Source organism: Spermophilus citellus (genome assembly GCF_964194105.1).
Source record: "Spermophilus citellus genome assembly, chromosome: 12".
Classification (NCBI taxonomy): domain Eukaryota; kingdom Metazoa; phylum Chordata; class Mammalia; order Rodentia; family Sciuridae; genus Spermophilus; species Spermophilus citellus.
This window is the reverse complement of record NC_138198.1, coordinates 58,083,892-58,102,687: the sequence shown is the minus strand read 5'-3', so window position 1 is coordinate 58,102,687 and position 18,796 is coordinate 58,083,892. Positions and strand designations below refer to the sequence as shown.

The following is an 18,796-nucleotide window of genomic DNA, read 5'->3' as shown; positions in this document are numbered from 1 at the left end:
CTGAGCTTGACGGAATACAGTGTGCCGCATACATTCACCAAGTGCCTTGTCACATTCCAAGAGCAAGGTCACTGGGTTCTCAGAACTGAAACATGTCCAAAATACGCTGTCCAATTTTTAAAAAGCAAGTCTTAAAACACTGTGCAAAGAAAAATATGGGATGCAATATATCAAATTGTCAATAGTGATAATTTCTGAGAAGGAGATGTTATTTTACAAGAAACTTTTGCTGTCTAAATTATGTTTCTCCTTATAATAATTATTATTTACCAGGAATTGAACCTAGGGTGCTCAACCTCTGTGCCATATCCCTAGACCTTTTTATTTTGAGACTGGGTCTCACTCAGTTGCTGAGGCTGGCTTTGAACTTTTGATCCTCCTGCTTCAGTCTCCCAAGCCACTGGGATTATAGGCATGTGCCACCATTCCCAGATGTTTCCCTGTGATTTTTAATAAAGACCATTTACTACATTTAGAAGGAATAAAGCATTACCTTTGCAAAAAAAGAACTTCAGTTGCAAAGAGATGAAAACATTATACCTTCCATGCTTCACATTTTACCTTGGTGGATAATCTAAGCAGTCCTGTCTGTATTGCATGGACAGAGCCCTTAGAAGTAAGACCTTTCTGCTCCATGTCTGGACCTCAAAGGCCCTAGACCTCTGTCTTCTGTGAGTAGCTGCGAGTTTTCCTAATACAGTAGATACCTTTGGGAATGGTCTCAGCCCCCAGTGGCTGTAAAAAAGATAAGACAAATCGATACTTGAAAAGGGTGGTTAGAGCAGTGTGGAGACCCACGTGGGCTCTTCTCACCACTCCTGTTGTGTTCACACTACTGCTCCGTTGTGAGCATGCTTCTCAATTCACTGCCTACTCTGGCCAGACGTCAGAGGTGGTAAAGGTGTCCCCTGGGGCTGGCGCAGTGTGTTTCCCAGGATGTGTCTGCACCGTTGGCCCCTCTGGTTGCCAGCAACCCCCCGGGGCCAGGTACCCCCGGTGTGGAGTGCTTCTCCAGGATTAGGAGCACAGCCACTGTCTCGCCTCCAGAGATTCTGAGTCCTGTTGCCATGGAGATTAGCCCCATTTCCATAATGGAGACAACACCACAGTAAATAAGACAGAGCCTTGAGTGCAGTAGGATGTCATAAAGGTGGGGTTTTATAAAACACTGTGCTTTAGACATTAAGAATCAAGAACAGTGACATTATAGGAATAGCTCAAACTGAAACTCATAAAGCCCTTGGCAAACAGCTGTATGTTCTTGCTTATTCTTCGTAGAATAACCTCCTGATGTTGGCCATTCTGGCCTTCGAAGTTACCATTTACCGCCATCAGGAGTACTATCGGGGTCGAAACAACCTTACTGCCCCTGTGTCCAAAACTATCTTTCATGACATCACAAGAATGCATCTGGATGATGGACTTATTAACTGTGCCAAATATTTCATAAACTACTTCTTCTACAAGTTTGGCCTGGAGGTGAGTTTTCTTGCCAATGTGTTTTATTTCTCTTTACACAAACATATAAATAGCCATCTCAGGCCAGTTGGCCACTGGGGCTATTCCACACTCCAGCCCATGCAGACTGACTCCTCGGGGTCCACAGAGAGTGCTGCTATTGACGCAGTGGCATTTCCCAAGTCTGGGGACCAGTGCCCCTTACTCTGCAGCCAGGCACTTGGCCTCTCGGGATCTCAAGAGCCATCTGGGTGCATGAACATCCACTGTCTTATTAGTTCTTCTCCCGCCAGCTTTGTGCTGGGGTTAGAACCCAGGACCTGTATGTTCTGGGCAAGGGCTCCACCATTAAGTCACAGTCTAGCCCTCACATTAGTTACTTGTAAAGAGTAAAATATTCTCAACCATCTTTGCTTTCGAGCATTCAGAGTATAACCTGCAGCTCCAGGGAGCTGTTTTAACCTGAAGTTGTGCTGGTAGATCCTGCCCTTTATTTAATAGGATGAATTTGCAGGGGTGCTGTATCATGAAGTCATTACCGCTGTCTGCCTGCGTCCTCTCCAGTTTGAAGTGGGTCTCATGACAGTGACTCAGTCAGGTGCTCCTTTGGAGTTAACCTGTGGATCTGCCTTCAGGCTAAAAGGCTTTCAAAAGAGCAAGATGTGGGGACCCATGCGGGGGCCATCCAGGCTGCACAGGTGTGGCTCCCTTCCCTGCAAACCCCATGTGTTTTCACCTCTTGTCACCCTTACGCAGACCTGTTTCCTAATGTCAGTGAACGTGATCGGCCAGTGAATGGATTTCTATGCCATGATTCACGCCTGCTGGCTCATTGCTGTCCTGTACCGACGCAGAAGAAAGGCCATCGCGGAGGTCTGGCCCAAGTACTGCTGCTTCCTGGCCTGCATCATCACCTTCCAGTACTTCATCTGCATTGGCATCCCGCCTGCCCCCTGCCGAGGTGAGGGCACTCCCCCGGTGGCTCTCGCCCAAGCCGCAACACAGACCAGTGCAAGAGACTGATTCTGGCTGTGGCCCTTCCTGCAGATTACCCATGGAGGTTCAAGGGCGCCGACTTCAACGACAACATCATCAAGTGGCTGTACTTCCCGGATTTCATCGTGCGGCCGAACCCAGTGTTTCTCGTCTGTGAGTGCTTATGCCTCAGGGCCCTGAGACATCAGTAGCTGGGTTTACATTGGCTCCTCAGTCCTCGCAGGGTGCCCCAGGACCGCTGGTCTTCCGCTGGACCTTATAACCCTATCACCAGTCAGGAATGGCTCTTCCTTGCTCTGTTGCGTTTGCAGAATTAACAAGTCAACATTGGAGGTTCTGTGTTCACTCGAGTCCTCTCACCCCCAGACACCCTCACACACCTGCACGCCCGCCTTTCACAAGACAGATCAGGGAGGGAGCCTGGGGCCGGGAAGGGTTCCCAGCTGCCACCACAGACAGACCCAAATAGAGCAGGGCTGTGACGATGAGGAGGATATCTACCTCCCAGACTTGGCGTCGCTGGGTACCTTGTCAGGGCCATCTCATGGGCTGGTGAGCCCAGGGCTAGAGACGCCGCGCCACCCGGGATGGCAGGGAGTGGCTCCTCACATAATCAGGTTTAAAATGAGGGCCTCAGCAAGGCTGCAGCCTGCCTGGCTCACATCCCCTCTGCCCACACGCTCTCTGCCTTCCCCTTCTCTCTGGTGCCTGGCTGGGAATGGCCTTGGGTTACAAATGTAGAGAGAGGACAAGGTCAAATAGAACAGGATGTCTGCATCCACAACAGGTGAGGAGGTCAGCAGGGCAACAGCTCCAGCTGCCTGGACATGGGCGGAGACCCAGGCCAGGAAGGACACTCCCTAGCCCAGCACCCTCACTGGCCACCGTGCAGGCGAAACCCAGACCGCCAGGGGAGCCCTATGGGCCTGCCCTCACACAGCTCCCCATGCTGCAGATGCTCTTGGCCTGGCCTTGGGGTCCAGGATGGCTTTTACTGAGCGCTTTGGGGCCCAGCTCACTCGGGGGTGACTGTGCTGCCCGAGGGAGCCCAGAAGAGAGCAGGTGCCAGTGTCGCCCTTGTCCTGCAGACGACTTCATGATGCTCCTGTGCGCCTCCCTGCAGCGGCAGATCTTTGAGGATGAGAATAAAGCTGCTGTGCGGATCATGGCCGGGGACAACGTGGAGATATGCATGAACCTGGATGCGGCCTCCTTCAGCCAGCGCAACCCCGTGCCAGACTTCATCCACTGCAGGTGAGGCTGCGCACCACCCAGCAGCTCCACCCTGGGCACCTCCTGAGGCCCACTCTCCCCTCCTCCCTCTGCTGGGCTGGGAAGGAGATCTGCTGAACTACAGACTCCAAAGCTATGACTGGGAGCCTCCACACTGAGGCTCCCATCAGTACTGGCCTCCTTCTGTGGCCTCCACTTTCCTCCTCATCATACGAAGCCGACTCATGTCAATCATACCCTGTAGCAGCTCTCCAGAAAAACCTCCCCACCTCCAGACCCTCACCCCAACTCCCCAGCATCCTCTGCCACCCCTCCTCATCCCATCCCTCTTCCTCATCCCCACCCCTCCTCCTCATCCCCCTCCTCATCCCCATCACCTTCCTCTCCCCATGCCCCCTCATCCCCACCCCTCCTCCTCATCCCCATCCCCCTCCATCCCCCATCCCCTCCTCATCTCCTATCCCCCTCCTCATCCCCCATCCCTTCCTCATTCCCCATCTCCTCCTCCTTCCCCATCTCCTCCTCCTTGTCCCCTCATTTCTCATCCCTCCTCCTCATTCCCCATCCCTCTCATTCCCCATCCCCCCTCATCCCACATTTTCCTCATCCTCCATCCTCCTCATCTCCTCTCCCCATCCCCCCTCACCTTTATCCCCTCCTCATCCTCCATCCCCCCATCCTCCATCCCCCCTCATCCTCCATCCCCCCTCATTCCCCATCCCCCCTCATCACCCATCTCCCCCCATCCTCCATCCCCCTTCATCCCCCCTTATCACCCATCCCCTCCCCATCCCCCCTCATCCCCCATCCCTTCCCTATCCCCGTCCCCTTTCATCCCCCTCCCTCCCCATCCTCCCTCCCTCCTCCCTGTGGCCCATCACTCATCCTCACCTGTCCCTCCTCCTCATATCCCTCCCTCCTCTCCATTTTCGTACCTCCTATATCCTTCGTCCCTCCTCCTCATCTTCGCTCCCCTTCCTCATTGCCATCATCTTGCCCCCTTCCTCATCCCTGTCCCTCCTCCCCGTCCCTGTTCTGTCTGCTCATCCTCTGTCCCTCCTCCTTGTCCACATCCCTGCTCACCCTCCGCCCTCCCCCGTCCCTGTGCCTCTGCTCCCTCACCTCCCGTGTGTTCTGGGCCCTGAGGAGTGAGAGTCTAGAGCCGCCTGTGCTGCTGCTGTCCTCACTCTCGCTCTGTGTCTCGGCCTGGGCTTCGGTTAGAGCCTGTTGTAAGGTGGGTGTGACTTATTTAACTAGTGCATTTTAGTCACATGTGACGGTGGGGCCCGCATTGGCCACCCTGACTGTGGGGCCCACTTGCAATACTCATGAATGCACAAAGTCCTCGGTCCAGTGCCCCCCAACTGTGCCCTCCTCCCTCCCATCCCTGTCCTCTGCTCCACAGCACCTTGGCTGACCTCCACCATCTTCCCCATCAGCGACACCTGGACCTGGTCTTGAGAGCCGGTTGTCTCCCGGGCTGTGTTGCTGGCTTTGCTTCTCCCTGGTCCCTTCGGCCCTGCCTGGCCTCCCCTGGCCTCCCCTTCTTGAAGGCACGCTGACTCAGCCTCCACACCCAGCTCTTTCCACCCTTGAGGGCTCAGAGCCACCCAGGAGCCAGCACAGCTGGTGAGAGGCTGTGGACCAACTGCCTGGCCTTGGAGTCTCACAGGGTGGCGGCTGGCTCCTTCCGTGAGGGGACCGGGGAGGGGCTCCTGCAGTCACGGCCAGGAGAGTCCTGTTTAAACAGCGCGACCGCCCTCTAACCTGGTGCTGTTACCCCAAGAGCCCACTCTGCCCCCTTCTGAGGGGTGAGTCCCCTTCTCACCTGTTCACTCTTGTGCCCATCCCACCCAATGGCTTTGGCACTATGAGGGATAGGGTCACTTTAAGAGTTATCCTGTGCTTTCAAAGAGCCAGGCTCTGTTCCAGGTGCTTTACGTGTGTGGAGCCATTGCCTCCCAAAGGCCACCTGTGTGCAGGTGTTATCATCCCATTTGCAGATGAGAAGACCGCCAGGTAGAGCTGAGGCACAGGGACCAGAGCACAAGGATCTGGCCCGTCAGTCCAGCCCCGCACCGAGCATACTCTGGCTCTGTCAGAAGCTCAGTGCACACTGAGTAAATACCCATAAGCAAATAGGCTTGAAGATGGTCTTTCTGAGTGATGTGCCGTACGAACACTGGTCTCAGGCAGGGTTCCCAGTCTCGCCTCTTCTCTGTGATGTGAGAGAAAGATGGCCCCAGCACACACCCTTCCCACCCAGCACAAAGGGAGTAAGTACTTTAGCACAGCAGAGCCACTCCTAAAGACCAACCCAGGCAGAAGCCTCTACTCATCACTGGTTTTTAAGGCTGAATCTTATTTTGAAAATTAGATTGTTTCAAGTTTTTAGATCTGTTTATCAGTTAGGAATACCAGAAAGTGACAGGCACACACCCCTATGGTGGGAAGTGAGCAGTCATGTCCCGTGGTAGTGACGTAAGGGGCCCAATAGCAGGTGGCCATGTGGAAAGCCCTGAGCAGGTGGTGATGTAAGGGGTGCAGCCCTCCTCCAGCCCGCCCTTAGGTTTGAGTGGCTCCACACTTCCTCTCTCTGGGCTCTGACAGGGAACACCCTCTGGACCCTGCCACCTGTCACCAGGACTCAAATCAGTTCTCTCTAGGACCTGGAGGATCCTCATCTGCTGATGTTTCCCACATTTTCTCCACCAGCTCTGCATTGTGACACCGGGAGGCTCCTGGCCAGGGATGGACCTGTGAAGGCCAGCAGGAGTACTGAATGCCCCGCACAGCCCCACGTGCACTTAGAGTGCCCCATCCCAGGTCCAGGGAAGTCCCCCATATGGGCTTCAGAAGGGACTGGGAGCTCCATGTGTCACTGACTCCACCCCAGAGGTCCTGGCTCACTGAGAAACACTGGCTTGTTATCTGCTCTCCTTTGCTTAGAAAGTCAAGGGGGGTGAAATATATTTTATTTTATTTTATTTTTTTTTAAAGAGAGAGTGAGAGAAGAGAGAGAGGAGAGAGAGAGAGGATTTTTAATATTTATTTCTTAGTTCTCGGCGGACACAACATCCTTGTTGGTATGTGGTGCCGAGGATCGAACCCGGGCCGCACGCATGCCAGGCGAGCGCGCTACCGCTTGAGCCACATCCCCAGCCCAAAATATATTTTAGATTAAAAAAAAATTCACAAAAACATTTTAAGTGTTTTACTCTGCAAAACATAAAGGCTAAAAGTTCATCTGAAAAAAAATGCTCCTTCCCTAGTAACACTGGACAGGTCAAGTACAGTTCATGTTTTAATAAGAGATGGTTTATTGACACCCTGCAAAATAACAACCCGTTAATCAAAGAACTAATCCAGAACTCGTTTTGCTTTGCTTCTCCCCAAATCTGGGTAGAGACGCATCCAAAGCAAAACCACCCAACACCGAAAGCTGTGACCAAACAATCATGGGTGGCCTCAGCCTGCAAGGAGTGTTCCTGTCAGCTATGACTCTGGCAGCGGCTATTGTCACAAGAAGACCGAGGCACGAATCTTGTCTCCCCTTAAATCAAGAGGGCCATTGTGGAGGGATAGGCCCCCAAAAGGAACCCTGACTCAGCCCGGGATGTCCAAAGGCAGAGTGCTAAAAAGCCCAGGGTCCCATCTGGCAGTGTCTGTGTCAGAACTAGTCCCCGTCTCTATGGAGACCTTTTCATTTCTAGTAAAATCTTCGTATGTTTATGGGTTTGTTTCTTCTGCTGATTTCTAGCTCAGGAAAAGGAATGCATGTTCATTTGTTTCCTGCCAGCCAGGATATTCTAGCAAGAAATGCTAAGTTTTAGAATTGATTTGGTATCTGTGTTACAATTTCTGTTGCCATACCATGATCCATCCCTTCCATGGAAAATCAGAGGCATTTTGAACACCAAGTGGTAGGCCGAGAATGTGGCTGTGTGTGAGAAACGTGACCCACAGGATGATGGTGGTAGCACGTGCAGTTATGGTGGCGCTGATTGCAGGACAGTGCCCCCAGGAGAAGGAAAGGTGGAGCCAGAGCCGCTGGCGTGCTCTGAAACGGCTCTCGTGGGCAACCCATGGAGCTGAGTTCTTTCCCTTCTTCAAACAGAAACTCCCCGTTCTGTGCTGTTCTGCTCTCCTGTTGCCCCGTGTCCTTTGGTTCTTTCCAGATCCTACTTGGACATGTCCAAGGTCATCATCTTCAGCTACCTCTTCTGGTTCGTGCTGACGATCATCTTCATTACTGGGACAACCAGGATCAGCATATTTTGTATGGGTTACCTGGTGGCCTGTTTCTACTTCCTGCTCTTTGGGGGCGATTTGCTACTGAAACCCATCAAGAGCATCCTGCGCTACTGGGACTGGCTGATCGCCTACAATGTTTTTGTGATCACCATGAAGAATATACTGTCGGTAAGTGCCTCCCAACACAGCACAGATGCGGCTTCCACGTGAGAGTGGATCAGCACTCGGTGGTTATCAGGAGCCCTGAGCCTCTCATACAGCTCTCAAAAACCCCAAACAAGATGCTGCCAATTCAGGATCCCCAGGACCATTATGACTGTGCTTTGCCAAATTCAGCAGAACACATTTTGCTCTTTTCCACAGTTTCAAGGTCACGTGGTGAAAGGGTTGTATTCACTGGAAAAATTCTAGAATGTGTTTTATTAACTTAAGTCCCATCCCTTCTGAGGAACCATCTTATCACTCACAGTATGTGCTTGAAGGGGCCTTTGGTGGCTCCACAGGAAGCTGAGAATTGGTTTTGGTGTTTGTGGTACTAGGGATTAAACCCAGGGCTGCTCTACCTCTGAGTTCCATTCCCCGCTCTTTCTCTTCTCCTTTTATTTTATTTTGAGGCAGGTTCTCACTAAGTTAGGGTCCCACTAAGTTTCAGAGGCTGACCTCAAACTTGCAATCCTCCTGCCTCAGCCTCCTGAGTCCCTGCAATTACAGGAGTGCACCACCATGCCCAGTTTGTTGAAGTTTTTCAGTCATATCATATTCACAAAAATACAACTCTTACTCGCAAAGAACTGTAGAGGTGTAAAGTAAAATGAAATGAGCATAATTCTCTGTGTGGCGTGGGGAATAAGGTGGAATGGAGACAGGATGCAAGAAATCCCACGTGCCAGAAATGGAGAGACCTGGGAGAGAGTGCAGCCTAGGGCAGCCTCTGAGTGTCGATATCCGATTAGGGCTTGGCTGAACCATGCGGACGGACCGAGGAACAGCACCCGCTTGCTCTGCTGTTACGTAGCTGTGGTCCTTTGGGCCAAACTGTTCTCCTAACGTGACAGATGGCTCACACTGTCTGCTAGTGATGCCAGAAATCCATCTTTTAGGCCACAAGGACGCTATTTAAGTTACTCAGTGCTGTAGGAAGTTAACCAGCAAACCTTCAAGGGCTGAAGCAGTTTCTGCCTCTCCCGCCAGCCTCCACATCAGGTCGTGCCTGCTCCTCTCGGCTGTGCCTGGTGGAGCAGACGAAGGGCACTGGCGGAGGGACTCCACCCTTCTTCCCTGCTAGCTGCTTAGGGCTCAGTTCACCACAGCACTGATCTGTGAAGGCTGTTGGATTATTTTTTTTTCCATGGGTGTTTTGCTGTGTTTCAGAGCTGGGAAAGCCTAGTCTGTGGGTAATGAATATTTGAATGATATATTTTGCCTACCATTTGTTGAAAGATGAATTCTCTAGTTGAGGGTGAAAGTGCCTTTAAGTCAACGCCTTTCCCCACTAGCATGGACTCATGCTTGGAGTAGCACAGTGAGTCACTGCAGAGCATAGACCAGACTAGACAAGTCCGTCCCATCCTGAAGCCACTCCATGGAGAGGGATCCACCACTGGAGTGTGATCTCATAGCTATGCCTGGAAAATGTGTGGATACGGCGTCTGTCCTTCCATCCACCCATCTGTCCTCTATCCATCCATTCATTCATTCTTCTTCATTCTGTAAACCTGTGTTGCAGACCTGTTCTTTCCTGAGCACTATGTTATATCTTAAGGAATTGGAGATAAATAATGCTCTTATTTGACTCTCAAGAAGCTCACATTCTGGAAGGAAAGAAGGATCTACAAATAATAATAATACAATTGTTAACAATGTGGTTATAACCTTGGAGGAAAATAAGGCAAAAACTAAAGAAAGCCTAATATCTTGCTTGGGAGTCAGGGGGAGGCAATGCCATTTCAACCTCTGAGACTCAGACAATGGATTGGGGTGGAGTTACAAAGGGGAAGGGCATCCCCTGCCTGGAGTGGGCAGCGTAGTTTGGAAGATGGTGGGAAGTCGTTCTCAGGGCTGAGCATCCCATAGAAATCCCAGTATTCTCCCGCTCCCATATCCCCAGGACACACAGCTCAGCCACACCTAGGGTGTTGGCTGAACCTCCCCACCGTCCTCAGGATTGAGCACAGCACACCTGTAACAAGAAATCCATTATTACGAGACTACCATGTCCCAACAATCAACAAAAAGATTTCTTCACCCAGAGAACCGCCCAATGTCTCAGATCACACACTCTCATTCCTTGGTACCCCTTGGGATTGGGTCAGAGCCACCAGTAGGTATAGAAGTCCTCAGCTGTTCAGGTTCCGTCTACACAATGGTGCAGTGTGTCCACACACCCCTGCTAAGTCCTCCCAGGATCACATAGGACACCTGACATGTGTGACACTGTGTGCACAGTTGTGGGCTATACTGTCTAGGAGGTGGTGTCAAGGAGGAGGTCAGCTCGAGTTCAGTAAGGAGCATTTCTGTCATTGCAATGATTTCTGTCCACCTGGTGGGGTCCTTGGCTGCAGCTCCTGTGGGTGAGGGTGGATGGCCTGTTCCTGCAGCTGTGTCTGGGATGGCTCCTGGGAACACAGAATCAAAACAGGGGCCCAGAGTGCACCCATCCACAATAATGGGGCTTGGCTTATTCCCCCCACAGCCCAGGTTTCCTCTCGACAAGAGGTGCTTCCACGTGCAGCAGCGCTGCTCCGAAGACCCTGGCTGTGTGCGTGGGTCTGATTTGCCTGGGGACTTCCAGGGCTCCAGGAGCTGCCAGTGCAGGGTCGCGTGGTGTCTGAGATTGGGTCCCACGTGTGCCATCTTGATCTCTGGCACCAGGCCCTTGTGAGTTTTTGCACCTGTTGGGATCACAAGACCCCAGCTTGTTTTCAGGGTGCAGTTTCAGACCCTGCCTCTGTCTGTTTTTCAGATAGGCGCGTGTGGATACATTGGAACGTTGGTTAAGAAGAGTTGCTGGTTGATCCAGGCCTTCAGCCTGGCCTGCACCGTCAAGGGCTACACCATGCGTAAGTACAAGAGGCACATGTGTAGTGGATGTCAGAAAGGAGGGACGTGGAGCAGGACTGCTCTGACTTAGAAACTGGGCCCAAGCACACAAAGAGAAGAGTCCAAGGTGGAGGTCGATGGTGCCCCGGGTGGAAGCAATGGAAAGGGAGCGTGCTGTGGACCTGCGGGCCATGGCATGAGGTGCCTTCGCTCCAGGCACCTTGGGTCACTTCCTAGACACTGCCCACCCAGCAGGTCTGGAGATTGGGTGCAGTGCTGTTGTGACTCCCTGGACTCCTCTGAGCTACCTACGATAGGGAAGGACTCCAGGGCCCACCCAAAAGTGGAGTTGCTCTGGTTAGACTCAGGGGTCTCAAGGTGATGAGACTTCTAGAACTTTCTCTCCTCAAGAAGTTCAGGGATCTGTAAATTCAAACCATTGGGAGAGCCCTGGGATTTCTGGAACTAGACCTACACACGGACTAAGGGACATGCTGTCCCCACCACCCTGCCCCTTGCAACAGAGCCCAGGGCTGTGTCACATGGTTGTGGGCTAAACATTCAGGAAACACTCTCAGTCTGAATTTTGTCCAAATTAGAAGGTCTTCTATTTAGTCAGCTGGGACTACTCCCTGCAGGACCCGAATTGTCTTTGCTAGGACCAGTATCGGGTCCGAGTTCTGTGGGGTTTATAAGGGGAAAAACCACATCCTCAAAAACATAGGTGCAGGCAAGCAAGAGGATGCCAGGGCTAAGAAAGCAGTCAGCAGAGCAAAACAGACAGCATCCTGGATTCAAGCACATTTGTGGGCATATGAAGTACAGAAAAACAATCTGTAGCATCTTAGAAACAGCTTAACATTATTTATTCTATAACACTTATCACATATTCCTATTATCCTACTCATTAATATTCCATAACCTATACTCTATAATTTATAATCTATATTGATCAAGCTCAGACCATGACAACATGGGGGTCTTCTGTGGGCCAGGATGGGGGCCGCTTGTATCCAAGCCTCCTGCACCGTGGCTGGTGGCTCAGGCTGCACTTTGCAGTTGAGTACCACGAGGGATGGCCTTTGACTGAGGATCCAGGGGGCTGCTCACTCCACCTCCTTTAAAGACCATCCGTGTCCCTTGGCATGGCGTCACCCCACAGAGCCTGTGGTAGGACAGCTGTGTTTTGTTGAACAAAGAGTTTCCTCTGTCACTGCACATTACTCCCCATGGCCCTCGTTGGGGGTCCCTAAGGGGCACAGGGGCCTCTCTGCCGAAGGTCAAGAGACCCTGTGTCATAGCCCAATGAGTTCATGCTGATGCTAGATTTGAAGTGTGTGCGTCATTTGTAATGGGTCATCTGTAAGTAGCGCCTGGGAACGCTGCTCTTGGGCCTCTGTGATCCCTGCACTCAGGCAGGCCACAGGGTGACTGTGGGAGGGAAGTCGGCTCCATTGGGTTTTCCTCTTGTCACACAGCCTAGGATGACGCCTCCTGCAGACTGCCCAGCGGGGAGGCCGGGATCATCTGGGACAGCATCTGCTTTGCCTTCCTCTTGCTGCAGAGACGCGTGTTCATGAGCTACTACTTCCTGCACGTCGTGGCCAACATCAAAGCTTCCCAGATCCTGGCTTCCAGGTGGGTCCGGCCATGGAAGCACGTGGCTGCTCTCCTAGAAAGTGTGCTGAGTACCACCCACCTGCTTTCTGTCTGAGCCTGCTCGGAGAAACCACACAAACTGAGACATCCTCTCCAGGAAAGCAAGGAAAATCTAGCCCAGGCCATTAAGACCCACCTACATGGTATAGAAACATGGAGTCTGATGAGAGTGACACTTCCCAGGACTTGGGCCCTGCAGAAGCTCAGAGGGGCCTGGGCTGACTGAAGCCTGCCACACACCCTCCCTGAGGCAGGGCCAGTGCTGGTTCTGAGCCTCCGTCTTTCCCCTCCCTACTTCTTTAAGAAGAAACTCTCGAAAGCAGAGAAAACCATGACTATCATCTATGATGTAGCAGATCGTTAGTGGAGAAGGAATTCAAAAAGCTTAAAAACAACAACAAAAATCTCACAAAATAGACAACTGATCTAAATAGGCATTTTTTTTTTAAAGAAAATATGCAAATGGGGGCTGAGAGTACAGCTCAGTGGTGAGCATGTGCCTGTTGTGCACGGGCCCTGGGTGGGGATGGGGTGGTCCCAGCACCTTAAAACAGAGAAAGAAAGAAGATACAAGTGGCCAGGGAGTGCATGAGGCTCCTCTCAGCAAGAGTACCATCAGGGAAATGTCGATCAGAACCCCAGTGTGGGTCACCCCAGCCACTCAGAATAGCTCTCCTCAAAACATAAATGCCAGGGAGGGTGGGCGAGAAGGGACCCGGTGCCCTGTTGGTGGGAAGGGAAATTAACAGCCATCGTGGAGAAGAGTGTGGATTCCTTCCACAGCTGCAAGGGAACAGTGTAGCCCAGTAGCCTCGCTTGTTCTGAGTCCTCTGAGGTGTCCTTCTGGCCCCCTCCTTCCCACTGGTCTCTTCCTGCCCACTGATTTTCTTCTCTGGGCTGCTGGCAGGATTTGCATGCCACCATTTCTTCTCTTGCAAGTGTTGCCCCTGATCTACAGGCTCGGGAAGCAGACTGGGCGGAGCACTAGGAAGGGCCTGCAAGCCATCCTGGCAGGAGGGTCAGTGCTCCTGTGTGACCCTACTGCTGGGCTCATCTCACAGGTGCTGACCCTCCCCAGATCCCATGGGATCCTTGGTGCTCACCATCCAGCAGACATCAGGCTGTGGAATGTGAAATCACCCTCATTGACCATTCGCATATGGCTTAAGCTCCTGTGTCTGTGTCTGTGCCACCCATTTCCCTGGAGCCTTGTTTCCTTTCCCTTCAGGAGAAATAAAACATTGATTTCAAAAGTCCATACACATGCAGCAACCCTGGCCTTTGCCACCTGACTGTCTGCCTTGTAGGAAAAGAAATGTAGGAAGCCGCACTTTCTCCCAGCAGCCTGTGTCCCGCACCACCTAGGGGAACAGTACCAGTCCTGCAATTGACCAGCACAGTTGTTTTCTAATACTCTGGACATCATTTCTGTAGCAGAGGACAGTGTCTCAGTCAGAGGTGACCTCATTTGTACAGAGCAGCTGGTAATTTTGCAGGCAAATACTTTTTTTCTTTATCACCCTCCGCAAAATATATGGTCCTTAGAAGTCCCAGACATTATAGAAAGCCAGTGTCTTTTTCCAATTGTTGTCACAATTATTTGGACAGCATGTCCCCTGGGTACAGTAGGAGTGACGGCTTTGTTCAGAGCATACCTTGTGCTCACACAGGAAGTCCTGCTCTGATTGGTGGACGCTGAACTCCCAAGGCAGTTTCCAGAGAACACACACATGTTCATTCACTCCCACGTACCTTCCTTGGTTCACTGCCTGCCCTGTTATGAGGACAGGAGGTGGGCCCCAACTCTCACAGAGCTTACAGGCTAGAAAGGACAAAGATAGGTGACCCAGCCGCTGCCCACCTGTGCCTGGCTTTGTCGCAGCCCAGGCCACCGTCACACAAGTTCCAAACCAAGGTGGCTCACAAACAACATGAGACTGGGATGTCCAGGACGGAGATGCCAGCAGATTCGGAGCGGGGGAGGGCCTGTTCTGCGTGGACAGCCCCTCCTCACTGTGTCCTCCCTGGGGGAAGGAAGAGCAGAAGGCCACCTGGGCCTCTTCACCGGAGCTTTCATGCTGATCACGACCTGTCCCCTCCCAGAGGCCCCACTCCCAGCACCAAGGCCTCGAGCACCCAGGCTTCAGTGTGGGTGGGGAAGGACACAGACACTGAGCCAACAGCCACGTGGTGGCAGGCAGCTGGGGGAGCAGGAGAGCCCTTCGGCAGGGTGGTGGCATGCAGGGCCTGCTATGGCAGCCCCCACCCCGTGCTGCAGCCTGGAGAGAGCAGGAGCTGGAGGGGACAGTGCAGGTGGCAGCCCCAGGAGGCTTCGGAGGGAAGTTCAGCCAGGGGGAGGGATGGCCTGAGTGTGCACAGCGAGGCGTGGGGTGACTAGGATTCTTTTTCATTTTTCAGGACTAGTGAGCCTCGACGTCACTTGCCTGCTGGTGACCAGCAGCGGTGGAGAAGGCCAGAGTGCAGGGGGAGGAGTGGGGAACTCAGGCGGAGGCAAGAAGAGCCAGAGCACAGGGCAGGAAGGCGGCACATGGGAAAGGAGGGGTGGCCGGGCGCTGAGCTACATAATGCCACCTGACGGATGGGCTCTCTAGGAAGCCATGTCGTCACTAGCAGAGAAGACCACTTGGCAGAATCCGGAACTTGAGCTGAAAAACAGTGCTGTAGAGAAGAGGAGGGATTTCCAGGGAGCTGGGGCCCAGAGAAGTCTGCCCTTGGGTGGGCTGTGTTCAGCAGCTGAGGGCTGCCCCCCGCCCAGCACAGTCCCTTGGACTTGGGTTTCCCAAGCAGGTGACAGCAGTCAGAGTTGAGGATATTGAGAGGCCAAGATTTATAGGGACACTTCAGCTAGCTGGAGAAGGGAGGAAGAAGAGGGGCAGAGGAGAGGAGGAAGAGGATGAGCGGCCAGAGGCTGGAGGCCCTGGGCTTTCCTGCTGGCTGAGTGGAAACCCAGCCGTCTTTGCAAACCCTTTCCTCGTGGCCAGCTCTGCCAAGGCCCAGTAGGAAACACGGGAGTGTGGCACCTTGTGAGGGCATGCAGCCCACTTCCTCCCCTGGAAGGCTGCTCCAGAGGGGTTGGTGACTCCCACTGCCACCAGGAAGCTTCAGTGTCACCAGCACAGGGAAGCCACGATTTCTGCCCATCCGCGATGGTTCTCAAGGGAAGGCCAGCTATTAAGTGGCTCTGTGTTTCCAGTTTTCACTTAGGGGAGCCGAACTTTTTCAGGCCACAATTGTCAAGGCTGTAAAGGCAAGAATCGAGGAGGAGAAGAAGTCCATGGATCAGCTGAAGAGACAGTAAGATGCTTTCACTCTCCTTCTCTTCCTTCTTCTGATCTGTGGGACCATATTTAGCTCTCAGCCCTTGGAGGCCTCAGAGCCTTGGAAAGTCTGTGTGTGACAGTTCACAACTTCCCGTGTATTTACTGAGTCAGAGCAGTCGCGAGAGCCTCCTAGCCTGAAGAAGAGAGTTCCAGAATGGTGGCAGGGGCCATCCTGAGAAAGACACGAGCAGTTCCTAGCTCAGGTGCTTCCTGGAGGACCTGGAAAAGCTCTGCAGGTCTCTGAGCCTCAGGTTCCTGCCCCTAAACTACATCTCACAGGCCCACTGGATTTTTGTAGAGATTAAAGTAGCTCATGAATGAGACAGAAAATGCTCATGGCATCTCAGGTCAAGGGGATAAACCTGGGGTCAGCTCTGGAAGCATCTTGAAATCATGTAATCCAGAAAGAAGTTCTGGTTCTGAAAGACTGAGAGCCCCACAGGGCACAGGCAGCCTGAGGCGTGCAGTTCATCCCGGCCCATGTTCAGTCTAGAGCTTTCCCACTGTGCCGGGTCATGGCATAGACTGGCTCCTCTCAGGAGATTTGGGAATTATTGAAAAGAATTTGCTGAGTGTAATTCTTAGCAGGGAATGGACCTTATAGCTTCAGGGATAAGGTGTGAAAGCTGATGGCAGTGGAGTTAAAGATGGCACGAGTAGACTTTTCAAGAGCCTGAGGTCCCCAAGGGCTGACACTTTGCTAAGAAAATGGAGATCTCTCTCAGTCCCCAGTAAAGTTTCCCAAGTTTTCAGGAGCAGCTTCATTCCCTTCTGACTTCATTTCCAAGCTTTCTCCACCCTCAGCAGAAGTGCTTCCTGGTATTAATTAGATTGGTCCATGTCCTGGACATTTTCACAAAGATGTAAGTTATACGTAAACACCTAATACCAGTGCACCGTGTCACAACTGTGTTAGCATTGTTTCTGGCCCACCAACACGGATCCAGAGGAATGACAATTTGGACCCACATTAGGGTGTGCTTCTCATTTCCCAGGAGGCCTGAGTTGTGATTACTGCTGAATTTTTCTGTTTAAGAATGCAAAAGTTGGCCAGGCACAGTGGTGCATACCTGTCATCCCAGTGACTCAGGAGTCTATGACAGGAGGATCACAAATCCAAGGCCAGCCTCAGCAAGGCCCTAAGCAACTAAGCAAAACCCTGTCTCTAAATAGAACATTAAAAAAAGGGGGGGGCAGGGATATGGCTCACTGGTTAAGCACCCCTGGGCTCAATCCCTGGTACAAAAAAATGTAGAAGAAGAAGAAGAATGCCAAATTTAGGGGTATAAAGGACTTACACCTTAGAGTGCATTTTGTTCAGACTGGCTGTGACACCAGGTGTGAGTGCACACTGTGGCCTGCAGGCCAAATCCAGCATAGCAATCACTGATCCGGTTCTCAAGTCGAGCCACTGTGGAGGGCAGAGTAGCGTGGAGATTATATAGAGAGCAGGGAGATGCTTCATCTGAGAAGCCATTGTTTCACCACTGAGGATTTCAAAGTGAATTGGCCATGCCGTCCATGATTTTAGAAGTACGCCTGGCGGTGGAGTCCACAGTCCCACAAAGGTGGCCCTGACATGGCCAACACTGGTTTATTTCCTAGGATGGACCGCATCAAGGCCAGACAGCAGAAGTACAAAAAGGGTAAGGAGAGGATGCTGAGCTTGACGCAGGAGGCTGGGGAAGGCCAGGACGTCCAGAACCCCCTGGAAGAGGACGATGAAAGTACGTTCGCGGGGTCCTCCCACTCCCTTCTGAGGTGCTGGGCAGTAGCTTGGTTCAGGTGGGGCTGTAAGCTGGCTCTGCTGCTTGCTCTACCTGCGTCAGCAAGTCTTACCCTCCCTTTGTGAGTGGGTACATTTATTTATTTCCCAAAACACTCATTTAATGAATGAATGTCTTCATTCTTGGGCAAGATGTCTCAAATAAACACTGAGCCTAACGCTGTCTCACACACATCTGCCCATGAAGAAAATTGGTGTGATTTTGCTTAATTTGTGCCTGTAGGGAAGATAGTTAAATATGCTACCTTTCATTTCTATAAGTTTTATATGAGTATTAAACATGCCTGCCTATGATTTTATTTGGCATCTGAATATTGATAGTTAAAATATCAGTTATTATGTATTTCAGTAAAACAGTGTGAAATATATATTTGTTATATCTAATCATAGAATTATTGTAGCCAGTTAAAGTTTTAAAGGTTTGCTTAGAGGGGCTTGCATGCTTTGCTATTTGAAAGGAATAGAGAAATAACACATATTGAAATCTTTCCAGTACTAGTGTCTATTCATCACCAGTAAATTTATATTTTCTGATCAACACATTAAATTAATCACAAGAAAAGTTTTTGGTTATTGTAATTTATCTGTTTTTAGAAACTATTTGCCTCTAAATGTTTCTGTAAAAGTTCAGCGAGGCTTCTTTTCTGTTGATTTAATGAAAAACTCAGTGCATTTTAACAGATAATCCCTTCTCCTTTTAAAATTTCTTGCTAGGCACTCAGTTACTAGGGAGATGTGGAAACGTGGCACGGGGTTAGAAGAAGCCAGTGCAGAGGGGCCTGTTAGCACATTTCCTTGTCGGGTTCAGTGTGGTTCCTTTTCCTGACTCTGATGTGCTTGGGCAGTCTGTCTAGGTTTGACATTGCATTGTTAAAGCGTGCTGACAGCAGACATCAGAAAATCAGAGCTTGGTGGCCAGGCAGAGCATTCCGCACCTCCCTGTTGACCATGACAGTGAAGAAGCAGCTATGAGACCTATGGGTTGTCTTTGTTCTGCTTATCAAGGAAACTGTCACCATTGGCCAATGTC

General features: G+C 51.5%; 1 protein-coding gene across 1 annotated transcript in view; it reads left to right on the top strand.

Annotated features, from left to right (window-relative positions):
- Positions 1 to 18,796, top strand: part of LOC308632044 (piezo-type mechanosensitive ion channel component 2-like) — a gene marked incomplete at both ends in the record, with an annotated part of 215,161 nt that overhangs the window by 182,328 nt on the left and 14,037 nt on the right. Inside the window, 11 exon segments of the mRNA XM_081263701.1 lie at positions 1,279 to 1,479; positions 2,215 to 2,250; positions 2,254 to 2,419; positions 2,506 to 2,607; positions 3,543 to 3,708; positions 7,866 to 8,109; positions 10,904 to 11,000; positions 12,459 to 12,460; positions 12,464 to 12,618; positions 15,865 to 15,954; positions 17,586 to 17,773. Of these exon segments, the coding sequence (XP_081119827.1) occupies positions 1,279 to 1,479; positions 2,215 to 2,250; positions 2,254 to 2,419; positions 2,506 to 2,607; positions 3,543 to 3,708; positions 7,866 to 8,109; positions 10,904 to 11,000; positions 12,459 to 12,460; positions 12,464 to 12,618; positions 15,865 to 15,954; positions 17,586 to 17,773 (1,447 nt within the window).